General features: G+C 39.2%; 1 protein-coding gene across 1 annotated transcript; it reads right to left on the bottom strand.

The window, feature by feature from the left end:
• Positions 1-2,152: 2,152 nt before the first annotated feature.
• Positions 2,153-5,173, bottom strand: LOC144701000 (patatin-like protein 3). The gene is made up of 3 exons (XM_078572628.1): positions 4,180-5,173; positions 2,594-2,656; positions 2,153-2,519 (listed from the first exon to the last, which is right to left on the bottom strand). The coding sequence occupies exons 1-3, from the start codon at positions 5,035-5,037 to the stop codon at positions 2,190-2,192; spliced, it is 1,251 nt and encodes a 416-aa protein (XP_078428754.1). The 5' UTR covers positions 5,038-5,173; the 3' UTR covers positions 2,153-2,189.
• Between the last annotated feature and the right edge of the window lie 13,415 nt (positions 5,174-18,588).

Raw genomic sequence — 18,588 nt, 5'->3', positions numbered from 1 at the left:
TTTTCTCTCTGTGTCTCTTATAGCAGTTTTATCGCACCATGAATGCTCAGCGATAAAATGTCGGTGCAAAGGGTTTGGTGAACCGGCATTGATCTGTTGGATTGGAACTCCGCGATCACCACTGCTCAAAGGACAGATGGAAGGTCAGTTGCCTAGTCCGGAATATAGGTGTATACCTACCTGTACGATTCAATAAAGAAGGGTCTAAGAAGTAAAAAGATAAATAGATAGAGAGAGAGAGAGAGAGAGAGCATAGGAGGAAATAAAATCGAGAAAACTGAAAAGAGACCAGATGAGGCAAGGAAAAGGTCGTACACTGGACGGTCTCAAGGATGAGTTATATGTGGTAGAAAAAGCGAAAAGAAGAGCTTCTCGGAAAGCATACAGTGTCTGAGTGTATATACAGCTCACGGAAGTGGGCTGGATTGGTGAAAGATATAAAGAGAGAAAAACGAGAGAGACAGAGAGAGAGAAAGAGCGAGTGAAGGAGAGCCAGGGAGAGTGAGGGAGATTCAGAGAGAGAAAGAGCGAGTGAGGGAGAGTCAGATAGAGAGAGAGAAATAAACTAAGGAAGTGAGAGAGAGAGAGAGAGTGAGTGTGTGTGTGAGGGAGAGTCGGAGAGAGTGTGAGGAAGAGAGGAAGAGAGAGTGGCCGAGGGAGAATCAGAGAGTGTGTGAGGGAGAGTCAGAGAGAGCGTGTGGGGAGAGCCAAAGAGAGAGAGCGTGAGTCAGAGAGAAAGAGAGCCAGAAGGGAGTCGAAGAGAGAGAGTGAATCAGTGAGAGAGAGTCAAAGAGAGAGAGAGAGAATGAGTGAGTGCGGAGGAGAGAGAGGGCGTGTGTGAGGAAGAGTCAGAGAGAGTGCGAGGGAGAATCAAAGAAAGATCAAGAGGGAGAGAGAGAGCGAGTGAAGAGACCAGATGGGAGGAGAGAGAGCGTGCGTGAGAAAAAGTCGAAGAGAGAGTGCGAGGGAGAGTCAGAGAGAGGGCAAGTGGGAGAGTGAGAGAGAGAGAGAGAGTGACGAGACCAAATGGGAGGAGAGAGAGAGTGAAGAGACCGAATGGAAGAGAGAGAGAGAGAATGAAGAGACCAAATGGGGGAGAGAGAGTGTGAAGTGACCAAATGGGAAAGAGTGTGAAGAGACCGAATGGGAGAGAGAGTGAGCGAAGAGACCAAGTGGGGGGAAGAGAGAGAGAAGTGAAGAGACCAAATGGGCGAGAGAGAAGTGATCCAAATGGGAGAGAGAGAAGTGAAGAGACCAAATGGAAGAGAGAGAGAAATGAAGAGACAGAATGGGAGAGAGAGAGTGAAGAGAGACGAAATGGAAGAGAGAGAGAGAGGTGAAGAGATCTAATGGGGGAGAGAGAGTGAAGAGACCAAATGTGAGAGAGAGATGGAAGAGACAAAATGGAAGAGAGAGAGAAGTGAAGAGACAAAATGAGAGAGAGAGAGAAGTGAAGAGACCAAATGGGGGGGAGAGAGAGTGAAGAGACCAAATGGGAGAGAGAGATGGAAGAGACAAAATGGAAGAGAGATAGTAGTGAAGAGACAAAATGAGAGAGAGAGAGAGAGAAGTGAAGAGACCAAATGGGGGAGAGAGAGAGTGAAGAGACCAAATGGGAGGGAGAGAGAAGTGAAGATATCAAATGGGAGAGGGAGAGAGTGAGTGAATAGACCAAATGGGAGAGAGAAAGGGAAGACATCAAATGGAAGAGAGAGAGAGAGAAGTGAAGAGACCAAATGGGAGAGAGTGAGAGAGAGTGAAGAGACCAAATGGGAGAGAGTAAGAGAGAGTGAAGAGACCAAATGGGATAGAGAGAGAGAGAGTGAAGAGACCAAATGGGAGAGAGTAAGAGAGAGTGAAGAGACCAAATGGGATAGAGAGAGAGAGAGTGAAGAGACCAAATGGGAGAGAGAGAGAAGAGAAGAGACCAAATGGGAGAGAGAGAGAAGTGAAGGGACCAAATGGGAGCGAGAAAGAGAGTGAAGAGACCAAAATGGAGAGAGAGAGAGGGAGAGAGAGAGAGAGCAAGTCGTGGCCCGTGGGGAGTCAGTCAGATAACGCATGCCATACTCCTGTTTCATGATTGGAAGAATCCACTGGCCAGTAGCGGAGACCCTTTCTCTCTCCTCTGTCAGTCATACCCGTGAACTAGGAACAGATCATGGACATCGCTATTTCTCTCTCTCTCTCTACAATGTCTCTCCCAGCGTTGGGGGAGAGCTGACCGGGCTCTGGCGCGAGCCCGGCTTAAGCTTGGGGGAGGCCGAGAGAGAGAAAGAAGAGCTACGAGGAAGGGTGGGTTTGAAGATAACCACAGGAAAAGGGCAGCTCTTGCGGCCTTCTCTCTCTCTTATCAGCTCCGCCGCGGTCTCTTCCAACTTCTCCTCGTTAGTCTTATCGCTGAGTTGCCTGCCTTGGAAGAGCACCGCTTCCACGCTCTTCTGGCCCAGCAGCGCCGCTGCTGCTGCCATTGCCCCCTCCTCTGAGTCCGATTTGCTCGCCGTCGAGGCCACGCTAGCCTGGAAAACTCGTTAATTTCCAAAATATGCCAGTCTTAGATTATAAACTTTAGATTTTTTCTTCAAGTTTTCACCTGGATTCTGACGTAGCTGAGTGGCCTCCACTCGCCGAAAGCCATGGACACCGCTTGATCCACCTTCCAATAAAAAACTTAGATCGTCAGAAGGGATTTTTCTCCTTTTCTGGAGCAAGAAGACAGGGGAAGTGAGCGAGTGAGAGTAGGAGAGAGAAGGAGATTGCGAGGAAGTTGGGGAAGAGGACGAGAGAGGGTGAGAGAAAGAATGTCAGGGATTCTTGAGAAGGAATGAGAGAGTGTGTGAGAGAGGGGTGGAACGATTGAGAGGGTGTGTGCGACGGAGAGATAGAAAGAGAAATGGAAAGAGCAGAGAGATTATGAGAGAGAGAGTGAGTGAGGGACAGTAAGAGAGAGAGAGATGAAGCACGAGAGAGTGAGTGAGGGGCAGAAAGAGAGAGAAATGAAACAAGATAGAGAGTGAGTGAGCAGGGACAGAGACAGAGTGAGGGAGAGACAGATAGAGCAATGAAGTAAGAGAGAGTGATAGTGAGTGAGGGACAGAAAGAGATAGTGAGAGAGAGGGAGAGAGAGATGAAGCAAGTGAGAGTGAGGGATAGAAATGGAGAGATGAAGCAAGGGAGAGTGAGGGACAGAAATGGAGAGACGAAGCGAGAGAGAGTGAGAGTGAGGGATAGAAATGGAGAGATGAAGCAAGGGAGAGTGAGGGACAGAAATGGAGAGACGAAGCGAGAGAGAGTGAGAGTGAGGGACAGAAATGGAGAGACGAAGCGAGAGAGAGTGAGAGTGAGGGACAGAAAGGGAGAGATGAAGAGAGAGAAATAGATGAAGCAAGGGAGAGTGAGAGTGAGGGACAGAAAGGGATAGATGAATAGAGAGAAAGAGATGACGCAAGAGAGAGAGAGAGAGATGAAGCAATAGAGAGTGAGAGTAAGGGACAGAAAGGGTGACATGAAGTGAGAGAGAGAGATGAAGCAAGAGAGAGTGAGGGACAGAAAGAGAAAGATGAAAGGAGAGAGAGATGAAGCAAGAGAGAGTGAGAGAGAGGGACAGAGAAAAAGATGAAAGGAGAGAGATGAAGCAAGAGAGTGAAGGACGGAAAGAGAAAGATGACGAGAGAGAAAGAGAGAGAGATGAAGCAACAGAGAGTGAGAGTAAGGGACAGAAAGAGCGAGAGAGGGACAGAACGAGAGAGAGAGAGAGAGCTGAAGCAAGAGAGAGTGAGGGACAGAAAGAGAAAGATGAAAGGAGAGAGAGAGGAAGCAAGAGAGAGTGAGAGAGAGGGACAGAGAAAGACGAAAGGAGAGAGAGAGGAAGAAAGAGAGAGTTAGAGAGAGAGAGAGGGACAGAGAAAGATGAAAGGAGAGAGAGAGGAAGCAAGAGAGAGTGAGAGAGAGAGAGAGGGACAGAGAAAGATGAAAGGAGAGAGAGATGAAGCAAGAGAGAGTGAGAGAGAGAGAGAGGGACAGAGAAAGATGAAAGGAGAGAGATGAAGCAAGAGAGTGAAGGACGGAAAGAGAAAGATGACGAGAGAGAAAGAGAGAGAGATCAAGCAAGAGAGAGTGAGAGAAAGAGACAGAAAGAGCGAGAGGGACAGAACGAGAGAGAGAGATATGGCAACATACCATATCGACGGCGACTTGAGCAGCGACTCGGGCGATCTCAGAGGGCAACGACGGAGACTTCGCCTCCCCATTCCCCACCGAAAGCACGAACAAGTCCTCCGGCTTCACAGAGAACGGGAACTCCCCGCGATTATTCAGAACGTGCGTAATCGCCGCGGCGGCCGGATTCCCCGCCGCCACGCCGCCGTCCAACGCCGCCACCACCGTCGCCCCATCAACCGACCTCACCTCGGCGGCGCCGCCCACCGTCGCCGCGCAAACGTCCCTCAGCAGAAAGTCAAAGCTCTCGCTATCCGCCGCCGCGGCGCGCGAGAACAAAAACGGCGCCGCCGTCGCCGCGTCGTAGCACGCGACGAGCAGCGGCTTCAGCGCGTGGCGCAGCGTGAGCCGCCCGAAGACCCCCTCGAAGGCGGCTTTATCCCACGCGTTGCACGCGGGGTTTTTGCCGAGGAGACGGCGGAGAAGACGACGGCGGCGGCGGCGGCGGAAGGCGGCGAGCAGGCGGAAGGCGGCGGCGGCGGAGAAGAGCGGGCGGCCGTCGGCGCCGCCGGCGAAGAGCAGCGCCGCCAACACGCCGCCGGCGCCGGCGCCGGCGGCGACGTCGAAGAAGTCGGCGATGCGCGCGGCGGGGTCGGCGGTTAACCGTTGGAGCGCGGCTTCGAGGTGGGTCAAGCAGGCGGCGGCGAAGAGACCCGCGGTGGCGCCGCCGGCGTCTAGTGAGAGAACTCTCACGCGGCCCGCCGCCGGCCGCCGGAGAAGCTTCTTCTCTTCGTAGCCGAAGAGGAACTTGGACTCCAAAATGGAGAAGATCTCGAAGTTGAGTCTGTCCTCGTCCACGCTCTCCTCCCTCTCCCTCATTCTCTTTCTCTCTCTTCTCGCGCAACTGAGATACCCCCGGATCTGTTTGCTGCCTTATAGACAGCTAAAAGTTTGGAGAGAGACAGTAGAAAACAAAGATAGATAGACAAGAATAGAGAAATGTATAGACTGATAGATGGATGGTGAGATAGATGGACATTAGAAGGGAGATATGGCGGCGGATAGATAGTGCGGTAGATTGATGGATAGATAGAACAAAAGGATAGATAAATGAAGAGATGGATAGATTGATGGATGGATAGATAGTTGGATGGATAGAAAGGTAGATGGATGGGATCAATGCATAGATTAGATAGATAGAGACTAGAGAGAGAAAGATAGACACAGAGAGAGAGAGAGAGAGCGAGAGAGCGGGAGAACGAGAGAGCGAGCGAGAGAGAGGGAGAAAGAGAGAGAGAGAGATAGAGAGACAGGGAGAGAGAGAGTAGAGAGAGAGATAGAGAGACAGGGAGAGAGAGAGAGAGTAGAGAGAGAGATAGAGAGACAGGGAGAGAGAGAGAGAGTAGAAAGAGAGATAGAGAGAGAGGGAGAGAGAGAGAGTAGAGAGAGATAGAGAGACTGGAAGAGAGAGAGTAGAGAGAGATGGAGAGATAGAGAGAGACAGGGAGAGAGAGAGACTGGGAGAGAGAGAGTAGAAAGAGAGATAGAGAGACTGGAAGAGAGAGAGTAGAGAGAGAGATAGAGAGTCTGGGAGAGATAGAGAGAGAGTAGAAAGAGAGATAGAGAGACTGGAAGAGAGAGAGTAGAGAGAGATAGAGAGACTGGGAGAGATAGAGAGAGACTGGAAGAGAGATAGTAGAAAGAGAGATAGAGAGACTGGAAGAGAGAGAGTAGAGAGAGATATAGAGAGACTGGAAGAGAGAGAGTAGAGAGAGAGATAGAGAGACTGGGAGAGATAGAGAGAGACTGGGAGAGAGAGATAGAGATAGAGATAGAGATAGATAGAAGAAGAAGGCGGGGCGGGAGTCCGTGAAGAATGAAGAGGGTAACTTTTTCTTGGAAAGAAAAAAAAACCAACTTTAGGGCTAAGTCACAGTAAGAAGATTCTTACTGCAGAGATCCACCCAGATCCGCACCAAGACAAGACCTCAATCTTATATACAACTGAAAAAATAAATATATATAGATAGAGTTAGAGTTATAGAGAGAGATATAAATAGAAATAGAAACAGAGAGGAGAGTAAGAGTTAGAGAGAGAGAGAGATTGATAAAGAAAGAAATAGAGAGAGAGTAAGATTTAGAGAGAGAGAGAGAGAAGAGAGAGAGAGATAGAGATAGAGATAGAAATAGAGAGAGAAGAGAGAGATATAGAGATAGAGATAGAAATAGAGAGAGAAGAGAGAGATATAGAGATAGAGATAGAAATAGAGAGAGAAGAGAGAGATATAGAGATAGAGATAGAAATAGAGAGAGAAATAGAAATAGAGAGAGAGATAGAGATAGAAATAGAGAGAGAGAGAGAGTTAGAGTCAGAGAGAGAAATAGAAATACAGAGAGGGTTAGAGTTAGCGTTAGAGAGATAGAAATAGAGAGAGAGTTAGAGATAGAGATAGAAATAGAGAGAATTAGAGAGAGATTGAATAGAGAGAGTTAGAGTTAGATAGTTAAAGAGAGACAGAGAGAGATAGAGAGAGTTAGAGAGAAATGGAACTAGTGGGCAATAAGAAGACAGAAAAGAGGGTAAATCTTCTAAACAAAAAAAGAACGTAACTTCACGACTGGCTCACAGTCAAGATAGTTCTTACCTTGAGACGAGGCGATTGCCGACAGTCGTCTGCCACGTGCCAACAACGGCGGGGATCTCGAGTTCTGGTCAACGGACAGTCCTTTATTTTTTTAACTTCGATCTTAATTCTGCATTAAATATTTCTCCCCCCGAATCTTGCCCAAGAACTTTAAAGATTATTATTTTATATTTTTTCTCTGGAGCAGTCCCTCCAATAAAAAAACAGTAGTCTGATGCCTTTTGTCTTAATTTTAAGTGGGTGCTACCCTTCTAGGATGCAATGCCAATTCCCACGTGCCGCTGAAGAGGAATTTCCCTAAATACCCTCACGTATACATCTCAGGAAGTAAGCCTTAAAAGTGAGCTGCATGGGCAGGGCAAGTGGCGTCATGTGCAAAGCAGGTGGAAGTACAGCTGTCATGGAGTCTTGTTCCTTGTATTTGATTGGACGCAGAGATGGGGAACACCCATGGAGATGAAATCTGGACCGTCCATGTCCTGGTCCTGTTCTTCTGATGTGGGCCTTGCAGCTTATGATGTACTATTATCATCTTTTGTCAATAGGTAGGAGGAGCATCCTCTGTCTGTCAATCTGTCTGTTTCTCGCTCTATCAGTCTACCTTATCTATCCATCTATCTATCAGTTTATCTGTTTTTTTTAAACTTTTCTGGGTTCCTTGAAGATAATTCATTTTGCCCGGACCTTTTAACACACAGTATGATATATCTTGTTCCGGCCTGACGTAATGCTGACAAATTTCTCGTGTGGTCACCATCCCGAATTGCTCCCACCGCACTTGTTAGTGGAGTTCTCTCCTATTGGTATCCGCTTGGCAAACCAAGTGGATCTATCTGTCTGTCTGGCATTTTGTATATATGCGTATCTGTTTTGTCTTTTCTTCGTCTGTCTACATAATTATCTATATGTATTTATTTAAAAAAAAAGATCTTACATTGATATAAAGATCTAAGTGCATTGATTAAGCCCAGTGGAACCGGACTAGGAATATCATCAATGAAAATGCAACATAACATGTGTGTATCTGCAACAATAAAGATGACTACATTTATTTTTCACATTTAGATTGTAGATCTTGAGTCCGATATGGTGCATTATTGTTTAAGTTTAATTACATTACATTGTTTAAGGCTTATGATTTGTACAACAATATGTATAATTTTGATTACAAGCATAGAGCGAGTAATGATGGAATCCACATGGAGAAAATGTTGGATAAGTAAATATTAAATTTAATTTCTAATTTTTAGGATTTTTATATATTTCTAAGAAGTATATCGATTTTTAAAAATCAGGCTATTAAAAATTATATCAAATAATGCTAAGATGATGATAAAATATTTTTCCTATTTAACCTGATTCGTTCAAAATTTATAAATAATTTAGTGAATTTTGAAGGATTTCATAGTAAGAATACTAATTAATTCATTTTTTGAAATAATGAAACTAATTATAATTAAATACCTTAACCAGCGCTTTGATGTAATTGAGTGATGGTTATCGTATGAATGGAGTGGATCAGATGAATGAAATTATCACTATTGATTATGATGCAGATGGTGGTGGATATGCACTGGGGAGTAGTATAGGCAAGTGGTATGGGTTTATCGTCATTAGTTACGATCGAGATGGAGGCAGATACATGTGTGCAAGTGGGGGAGTTGATGGTGGAGTGCGTATTAGTGAAAATTTGGGCTATCCATGATGATGATAATCAAAAGAAAAAGGGTGAAAAAGTGAGTTTGCAATAGATAAAGATCACACTAACCCTGTTGTCATGTGCCCAACGTGCGAAGTGGTGCTTTATCTTCATGAGTCTTGCTGAGAACATCAATCCTTTAATCCTTCACACGCAGGAATACGAGAACAAATCTAAATAGTAACTAAGATTGACCTTGATGACTCCACCAATTGTAATGAGGAACACAATCAAAGAGTAGTTTTTTACAAGAATGAGATCAATTTATAGATTTGAGACGTGGATGGATGGAGGAGGTAAAGTCAGAACTGCCTTTTAAATTTCAGAATAACACTTGCATGATGAAAGAATTAGGACCCATTTTTTCTCCTTGTCACAGATCACCAGCATTGCTCGGAATCATCAGATTTCCCAAATATTTTGCTCCTCAATCTGCGCTTGAAACATCCTTCAATGATTCACTTACACATGCCCTCAATTTCACCAAAAAATATAATCACTTTCATGGTCTCATCCACACATCCAATTGCAGGCCACAATGTGTACCTGCTTAAGGAAAAATAAAAATAGAATCACAATGCAATTATTCTGACTTTTTCTTATCGTTAAATCATGTTGCGACACACTTGCAAGTGTAGTAAGAGAGGTAGGTCACACTTCTTGCAAGAAGATTCTTTTTCTATCGGTGGCATATTTTCAATGGAAAAATTAATAATAAATAATGTTTTGAAAATCACATGGCAATCATTGTCTAACGCCAATCATTGTCCACAATCCAAATGAATCGGATTGTAGCACATGGCAGTGCTGAATAAATTAAAAATGACTTTTAAACCAGTCAAAATATTTAAATAAATTATGAAACATATATTTTAATTTATGTAAGTATTTTATTTATGAATTTAACTTCAAAAATGTTCATTAAAATGCCATCTTTTACAGTAAAAATATTGTTCTAAAAATACAACAAAACCTTATAAATATTTTTATTAAATAAAAATATTAGTTGGCTTGAAAAATTATATTCTTGGTGATTTACGATATTTCTTAGTGTAATTCAGATACTCCCCAATTTTATATAATTTTTCAGAATTTTATGACATTCAAATCATTTAAAATTTAATAACAGTCATTACTGATCATTTGAATATAAATATTCATATTAAAGACATTAAATATCTATTAAAAATTGCATGCTCTGTGATAATTAAAAATCTCTTAGGATGCTCCACCTTCTCATTATGTGAGTTTATGTGATGTTAGGTGCATGTTACTTTTTTAGAGGCCAGTATAGTAGATCATTTTGTCTTTTCTCTTGATGAGTCAATTGAATTCTAAATATTTTAATGAAGGTGGACTATATACATGGGATATATTTCAATCGCCAGGAAGCCAATAACACACTCCATGTCTCTCTCAACATTCATTGATGCAATCTTTTCATTATAATGCACATGTTATGCTTATGATGAGGTGTATGAATACAGGATTTGACTGAGGAAATTATAATCAGATCATAATAAAGAAATTATCACGTTTTAAATATTATTTGAAGGATACTCAAATTGTCCAGATATAATAACTGATAAGCCGAAAATAGGGGTGAAAATTACGCAAATTTTTAGCCCTTGTCGTTGTGAATTTTTGGCTTATGCAATAAAATTTATAAAAACTCGACTTAAGACGTATAGTGATAAGTACGAGTGTCGTCCAAGGGAAGCTAGTAAAAAATTTATTTTGGTGATATTTTTGGTTTTTTTAATTCTAATTAGGGTGAATCTGATCTTCAAGGAAGATCCACTCACCTAATTAGAAGAGAAGGTTAGAAAGGGGGGTAGAAGAGATGAGATGAAAAGAAGAAATGTGGGCTCTAGATTAAATTAATTGATCCAATTGGATGGATCAAAGAATTCAATTAGAGAGGTTGGAAGAAATTTTTGATTTAAGTTTTGGTTGGTTTTGAGAATTTGCTAAATCAGAAATGAAAAGGGAAATCTTAATCTCCTAAGAATTAAAACTAAAATTTTTAGAGTTTTCTTTTGGAATGCAATTGAATGCCAAGGTAAATCCCTCAATTTCTCCTCTCAATCCTAATCAGGGCTTGTACATGCCACTCAAGCCAAGCGATTTAGAAGTTCAGATCAGAATAGAGATGAAGAAATAAACAACTAAACCTAATTCATTCAAAATGCATAAAAGTTCAAATACAATCAAGGAAAAAAAGTACCAGATAACTTGATCCAAGCTAGAGCTCCTCCCTGTCTTGCAGCTGTGATAGAGCACCATCCAGAATGAGCTCCCCCTCTCGAAATTTAGCTTTTATACTTAGGTTATAGGGTAAAAATCACCATTTTACCCCCGTTTAGTACTTAATATTTATCTATCAGTGTAGGCTAGATCTGAATGATCTAACCGTATAGATAGAAAGAGGGGATCAAGACGAACAAATCCATAAAAAAATCATTTCAATCGGACTTCAGGATCAAAAGTTATTAATAAATCAATTTTAAACCAATTTAATCCATTGGATTTAAAATTGATTTATTTATTAGTTTCGTTTTTAAACACGCAATGACGTGTCGCTCTCTCATTGGCTGGCGCATTTTGAATCCTCCTTTTTGCAGAAAAGTCCTTAAAAAGCCTGGAATTGCTTTTGGACGCCGCCCAAAAGTAATTGCGTATATGCCCCTGGCGCACACTCTCTCCTCCGATTTCTCCTAAAACATTAAAAATATATATTAAAAATTGCAATAAAACCCTGAATGATTTTAAATAGGATCTTTACGCCTGCCGTGGCGACCAAGAGCTGTTTTCAGGGTCTTTTTGCAAAAAGGCCCCGAAAAGTCTAGAAATTGCATAAATACATTTTTTTCTCTTATAAATATGCCCTTTTTTCATAGAATAAATGCATTTCTTCTTGAAATAAATCCCATAAAATTCCTAAAAATTCGTAAAAAATTCTAGAAAATTCTAGAAAATTCCCTGATTAATTCCCATGTTGATAAATGTCGAAATAAACTTTTTAATGTGCCATTTTCATCCAAAAATAATTATTTCGAGCTTCAATAAATCCTTAAAAATTCATATAATTAACAGAAAATTAGGGAAAAATCAGAAATTACTTGGAAGCATTATTTTCATGTAAATATATGATAACAACCCAAATTTAAGCCTTTTAAATGCATAAATCATGCTAATAACATGAAATAAATACCGAAATTAGGGTGTTATCAATAACACTATCTAGTCTCACTTATATGATGAATATGTACAGTCCCATAGCCATTAGTGTAGAGACACTACGGATATATAGTTGGTAATTCTTACAGAGGCAAATTACAGTGTAATATTAGTGTTTTCCTAAATCAAATAAAATTTAATGATTGAGTTAAATTAACTCTCTCAAATACATATAATGGGAGTGAGGTTGTCTTCACAGGGACTGGCCTTTAGAGGTAAATCTAATGGTTGAGTTAGAATTAGGGAAAATAAAATGATGATAGTAAGGATAATGAAAGAAATTATTTATAAGTTGAGTAAGGGAAGTGATAATAATAATAATAATTTTGAATATAGTGATAGGGTGAAGATAAGTAATTAGTAAGTGGGAGTAAGTCGTACGACTTAGATAAAAATAAAGAAGCTATATGTAAGGTGTTTATAAGATAAGGTATTAATTATATTATATTTTATAATTAATATTTGAATGGATATTAGAGATGTGAATAAGTGGAGAAGGAAATTTTCTCTATATATTATGATAATGATGGAAGTAAGATAGGTAGGAGGAGAATTATGTTTCAAGCTATAACTAAGATGTAGGTTATGTTTAAGATAGGAGATAAACATATCAATGAATCATATGAAAATTTCTGTAGGTAGTGAATAGGAAGTTTTACTGTGACAAGATATAAGATGAAGAATAGAATAGGAAAGTGGATAATAATTAGGATAGATAAGGGGAATATATTATTTAATAATGTGCAAGTGAATGAGGAAGAGTACCTTATATATATAATATGAGGTTAAGAGTAAGAGAGATAGGCATAAAATATATTTAGATTTAAATGAGTTTAATTAATTAGATAGAGAGGGAGCAAGAAAGAAAAGAAAGATAATTAGGCTAAGAGAGATAGGACGAGTAGGAGTGAATTAGATTTAATTATATGAATTAATATATAGTTCGGGAACATCACATACTAGAATAATGCAGTTTACATAGTTTATATATTTAATAGATATTTTTAATAATATGAAAATTGGGATAAAATTGGATAAGCTCGTTAACTCCTGGTAGATGTTTTATAATATGCCTCAAAGAGGCTGCACTATCAAACTCGGAAGGTAATTTTAAGTGAATATATGAATATGAGAGTGATAAATATGTATGAATGTACTAGATACAATGCAAAAGATTACTTGAATCATGCTGATTTAGGTGGATAGATAATGGGGCCGCCGATCCCTTCCCCCTAGCTTCAGTGTACATCTTTGCCCATCTTCATCCATCTTGGCACGCATGAAGCCATGCAATCTGTCAGTATGCCTTGTCAGCCATCCTTCATGATGATTTGGTAATGGAAAAGTCCTGCCATCCTAATCAGCATTGGCGACCAATCATAAGCCTTTAAAACAAAGAAAGATCATGACCAATTGGCAGGATATGCAACGGGTTTTAGGCTGGGTAGGCTTGAAGCCTGGTGATATTTTCTTTTGATTCTCTTAAGTTCCCATGCCATAAGGCCACGATCCATTTCTAATGTTCTTGGCCTGCCCCGTGCAATACTGAAACCTAAATAACATCATTAATCCCATATCAAAAATTTTAGAAATTGAAATGCTATATAAAATTTGAGCAGAGCTACAGACTGATAAAATATACCATTCCCCCTGCACATGTGACTTTGGCCTTTGACTCAAGCTTGCATGTGGGCCTTCTATTGGGTCCCTATGTTCAGCCTTATGTTCTGCTTTGGGTGGTACTTCCAACTTGCGCTCTGACGATTACCGGCTGTAGGCGATCACGAGCCCTTTGGGCTTTCTTGCCTGCAGAAGGCTTGAGCAGTGCTGCTCTTGAGAACTCCACTTCTTTCACTCCTTCACAACCAATTTTTTATGTTTTCTTCTTCTTTTGTCTCTCCTTTTTTATTCTTTATTGAAAATTTTCTTCAGCCCTAAAAATATAAAAGAACATACTAGATGGAAGAATTAAATCTACATATTTTCTAAAATTTAAACATATTTTAAACATATTTTCAATGAGAATTAATTGGCCTGTAAATTATATAAAAAAATTATTAAAAAGTATTTTTTTAACCAAATGGCCCATTTAATGCATAGCATGAGAGTTTATATCAAAATGAAGATAATATAAGCAAAATTATGCCAAGAACCCTTAACATATGTAGGATGTTAGGCCTTATTTTATGTGAATCAGTACTCTTTAACAGAAAGAACTACTGAATTGATCTGTAGGAATCACTAAATGATGTTATAGCAAATTGTGAAATAGGTTGGTTCCCATCACGATTGTCTTACTGGTCACTTCTTGTGCATAGAAAGTTGTACCTTGACTTTGAATTATGAAATCTTAATCATGTAATTCTAAAAAATCTTAGCTTGGTTGCGTCAACAAGTTCATGAAGATCATTGAGTGTTCTATATGGAACTGTATGTCCTTGTAATAAGAGAACAACTAAAAGAAGACAATGAGGTGAAGTCCCTTGGCCAAAACAGTGGAATATTTATGACACATTCTTTGATGATTTATGAATGCATCAGTACTAACTTGGATGCCCCAAAAGGGTTTGAAAGCTGATAATATCTTAAGTCATCCTAGAATCATCAAGTGCCTGTAGACCGATCCAGCCGTGCCCTAGAAGCATCAAGTGAATGAGGACAATACACTCCTCTGTATCTTCTAGAGTACAATGTATAGCTTGACACCCAATGGGTGGGAAACTCTAACTATCAATTGGGGTAAAGGAATATTTTATTAATTAAGATATATGATGATATAATTAATTAATTTAGAATACCAATAAAGGTTATTTGGCCATTAGAGTACTTAACTAGACTGACACCTGGGCCTAGAGGTTCACATGCAAATGGTCTTTTGGACATAAAAATTGAATTAAAGTTTTAGGGGTTTTATCAAAAATACCCACTTAGTATAATTGGGTAAGGGCCTTAAAAAAATCAACCCCTCCAGAATTTTTCAGGACCTTAGTGTTCCTCTCTCTTTTCTCATTGGCTCCTCCCCGTTTCCAATTAGAGCAAAACAACATAACAACAACGATGGAGTGTGAACAAAGCCTGTTAGGATGATGCAGTAGATTCAATATGCCAAGATCAGATGGATACATTTAGAGGCTGCATGCTTAAGCAGTTCAACACCTCTCACTTGAGGATCCAATAGATCACATATCCGATCTGTGAAAATGTGATTTGGTCAATAAGTTTTTAACTGTTTTAATTCCACCCAAACTCTTCTATCAGAGGAATCTCTTTAGTTTGATCCAAGTCAAGGCCATAGAACCCAAAATAAATGTGTGCTGAAGATAGGAACAAGACTTCTCATCATATGTAATGTAAAAATGGTCCTTGAAACTTGAAGATTGGATACTACACAACTAAACAAGAGAGAGAGAGAGAGATAGAGATATAGAGATAGAGAGAGATAGAGATAGATAGAAAGACAGGGAGAGATAGAGAGAGATAGAAAGACAGAGAGAGAGATAGAGATAGAGAGAAATATAGAGATAGATAGATAAAGATACAGAGATACAGATAGAGAGAGAGTTCATGGTGGACTATAGATCAGATTATCGAGTGTCTTTCTTCTAATTATTATTTTTACTTGAAAAAATTGAAATGAAAATAGTAGCAAACTGAATGGTTAAAAATGTAAAAGAATCACAAGAAGCAAAGAAATGGTTACAATTTGGTTGAGATATATGAGTAAGATAGTAACCCAACAAAACAAGTACCTATGTAAATGAGCAAGAAAGTAGGATAGTTAAAACTAAAGCACTCAGATAGATAATCAGTCAAAAGGAATGTAGTGATGAAATGTAGAGAAAGAGAATGTGTGCAGGGAGAAAAAGAAAAGGAGATAAATATGCAACGATAAAAATATAGTGATTGAGTAAACACAAAAAGGAAGTTTGAATGACAAATCAGACATAAAGAAGCATTAATTAAATTAAATACCTAAAACAGACATTTTGTATACGTCATTACATTTATTGATGAATATTACTTGATAGATTGCTTTCACTTAATAACAGATTTCACTAATTGAAAAGTAAGACAAGACCAACTCTTTGAAGGTAAATGGGACAAAACCGTTACGTTTCAGCAATCATCAACACATTCTAGAGGACTTGAAAGTATTCACACAAAAGAAAAAAATCATATTTTATGCTGCTTCATTTTTTAAAAATGAGAAAATATTTAACCTTGTAAGAAATGGATAAACTCAACATAGTTAAAATTAGTAAGTTTTAAGTTTTTACTCACAAAATGACCAATTTTAATGATAACATTTGATTATAGAAATAGGAATTTTAAATATCATAAAAATAGAATTTTATAATTTAAAGATAATTTTGAAATACATGATTTTATGAAGTAAATTTAGTAAAATGTGTTACTTCTTGAATTGAACATTTAAATAATGATTTCTTATTGAGACAATTTTCATAGAGTTTATGGAATTTAGTTTGATAAGATAATATATTTACTTTACTCTTTGTAGATACTCAGCCTCGAGAGTCTAGATATATCCATACCGTCCTTGATGCGTCATATATCCTCATCTTATTATTGATCATTTCCATCTGTTATGCTTAAGGGTATTATCACCATTTAGGCACAATTGCAGGGTATGGTACTTAATATGAAAAGATAAGAAAGGGGATCCCAAAGAGAAAAGTAAATGTGAGCTTCTCACTTAGGACCTAATGTCCATTTATACTCGCTGCATTTTGTTATAAAAACCCATATACTTTAAGTATAAATCATATGACATCTAATGAACTTACGTATGTGACCATGTAGGCCCATTGAGCCAATATGGTTAATGATTAATGCAGCCTGAGAGCTCCGAAATGACTGTCCCAATAAGGATTCAAAAATACAAACTTTACAATCATAAGCTGTCATGTGTCTCAAGTTTAAGGAGTACTTGAACCATAGTGGCATTAATCATGTTGGGTTGGGTGAATTGGTTTGTCCATGGAAAACACGTTTCCATGGATGTGGAATCATATTGATCGACTCATAATAGATCTTTAAAACATACATTGAATGTACCTTTTGGGGAACTCGTTCCTCCCTTGACTTTGCCGCTTCGAAATCATTCTAAAGCCATTCACACGTCCGACCTCTAGAAGTATCCATGCGATTTCTTGACGCTTGAATCGCCACGTTTTAATCCTCAACTCTTCTTGAAAATCTAGAAGATCTTCTCACCGTGAAAACACTCTCCTTGGATGAGTGGAGAAGAGAGTGGAGAAAGGGAGGGGCTCTCTAATCTGTCTTGCATGGGTGCTTGAAATGAGAGCCCTTTCCCTCTTTATATTTCACAAGGTTTTTCTCAAAAACCCTAAACGTAAAATATATCCACCAATGCCCTTATGACCTTATGTGTGTGATTCTCTAGGCCCATGTACCCTTCTAGTTCATAACTTTAGTGGCCCAATAATAATTATTGTCCAACCCTATTAATTAACTATATCAACATATAGATTAATTAAGTAATGATCGATTTAACCTAATCGATAGGTTAAGTTTCCAGCTCGTGGGTTGCCAAGCTACACCTTGTGCTCTAGAAGATACCGATTAATGTTGAACTCTCTCATGGAACCTTTACTGTCATCGGTTACCGTAAATGTATAATCCATCATCCACAAGAGACTCTTGAATGACTTAAGGTATGGTTTATCGTCAAACCCTAATTCATCATTCAATCATTGCTTATTCGTAATGGGGATCGTTGGACAACGCCTTCTCCAATATCATCACTACTCTGGCCAGGGATTTTTTTTCATCGTCTTCCTTGAGCCAATCTCCTCTTACACTAAGGGTGGATGATTCCGTCTTGACCACTCAATGATCTCCATAATCTACATCTGCGATATGACTTGTTTGAATCCCATGATTAGAGGCTTGTAAGTCGTAGTCAAAATGTAGTTGTCCATTCATGAGATGTCCTTGGTGTCTTAGGTCAGTGGATCACTTATACAACCGTGACATGAATCAACATGAATGACGTTTAGGTATAATACCATTCAGGGATTCGTACGGATCAATTTAGTGAACTCTTTCTCCAAAGAGCACCCACTATCTATCCTTAGTGTCTCCACACTAATACCCACAGGATCAACTATACTTATCGTATAAGTAGGATCAGCTAGTACTATTCTATCTGGATAATTCGATGTTCGTCTTGACTATCCATCCAATAGGAATATTTAGATTACATGTTTAATGATTAGTGGTCACGGTATTATGATCTCATCATAATTCACTTTGTCATTGCACGTATTCATGGACTTCATTATAAATAATTCACCGGAATAATAATGAACGTAACTATTTTATTCAATGAAGTTAAATAAACATGCTGGTGTGATTGGCTTGACGTCCACATAATATCCATCAAATCAATCTGGTTAAAAATCAGGTAAAATACTATCTAAGAATTCTATGGATAATTTTGATGATCTCTTATTGAAAGGATCACAAAGTATCCCTCCTTAGTGTCTCCACACAAATGGTTATGTAATCAAACTTTCATTCTATGAGCAAGTTTATACCAATTCTCTAACTGGATATTCTGATATCATTCTAGAATATGATATCCAGATGAATATTTAGGATTCATTTTTAGAGTGTCACCATAATATAACATCATAATAACATTCTCATTGTTACACATGTCCTTGGACTTCATTATTGACATTTCATGTGATTTATAAGTATTATGACTCATATTAATGATTCAAACGACTTGTAAAAGTGTGATTGTGTGGTAGGGCATAGAACTCTGTCATAGGTTTTGAAGGTCAAACTTCACTTTCA

This window comes from Wolffia australiana, chromosome 3 (assembly GCF_029677425.1).
Source record: "Wolffia australiana isolate 7733 chromosome 3, ASM2967742v1".
NCBI classification, from domain to species: domain Eukaryota; kingdom Viridiplantae; phylum Streptophyta; class Magnoliopsida; order Alismatales; family Araceae; genus Wolffia; species Wolffia australiana.
Note: the sequence above shows the minus strand (reverse complement) of the source record. Positions and strands in the feature narration are given on the sequence as shown.

Coding starts and splice junctions, on each gene's coding strand:
- LOC144701000 (XM_078572628.1), bottom strand. CDS start 5,037: ATGAGGGAGAGGGAGGAGAGCGTGGACGAGGACAGACTCAACTTCGAG. Junction 2,657..4,179: donor CTCAAGTCGCCGTCGATATG/GTATGTTGCCAT, acceptor TTTTATTGGAAG/GTGGATCAAGCGGTGTCCAT. Junction 2,520..2,593: donor TCAGCTACGTCAGAATCCAG/GTGAAAACTTGA, acceptor CGAGTTTTCCAG/GCTAGCGTGGCCTCGACGGC.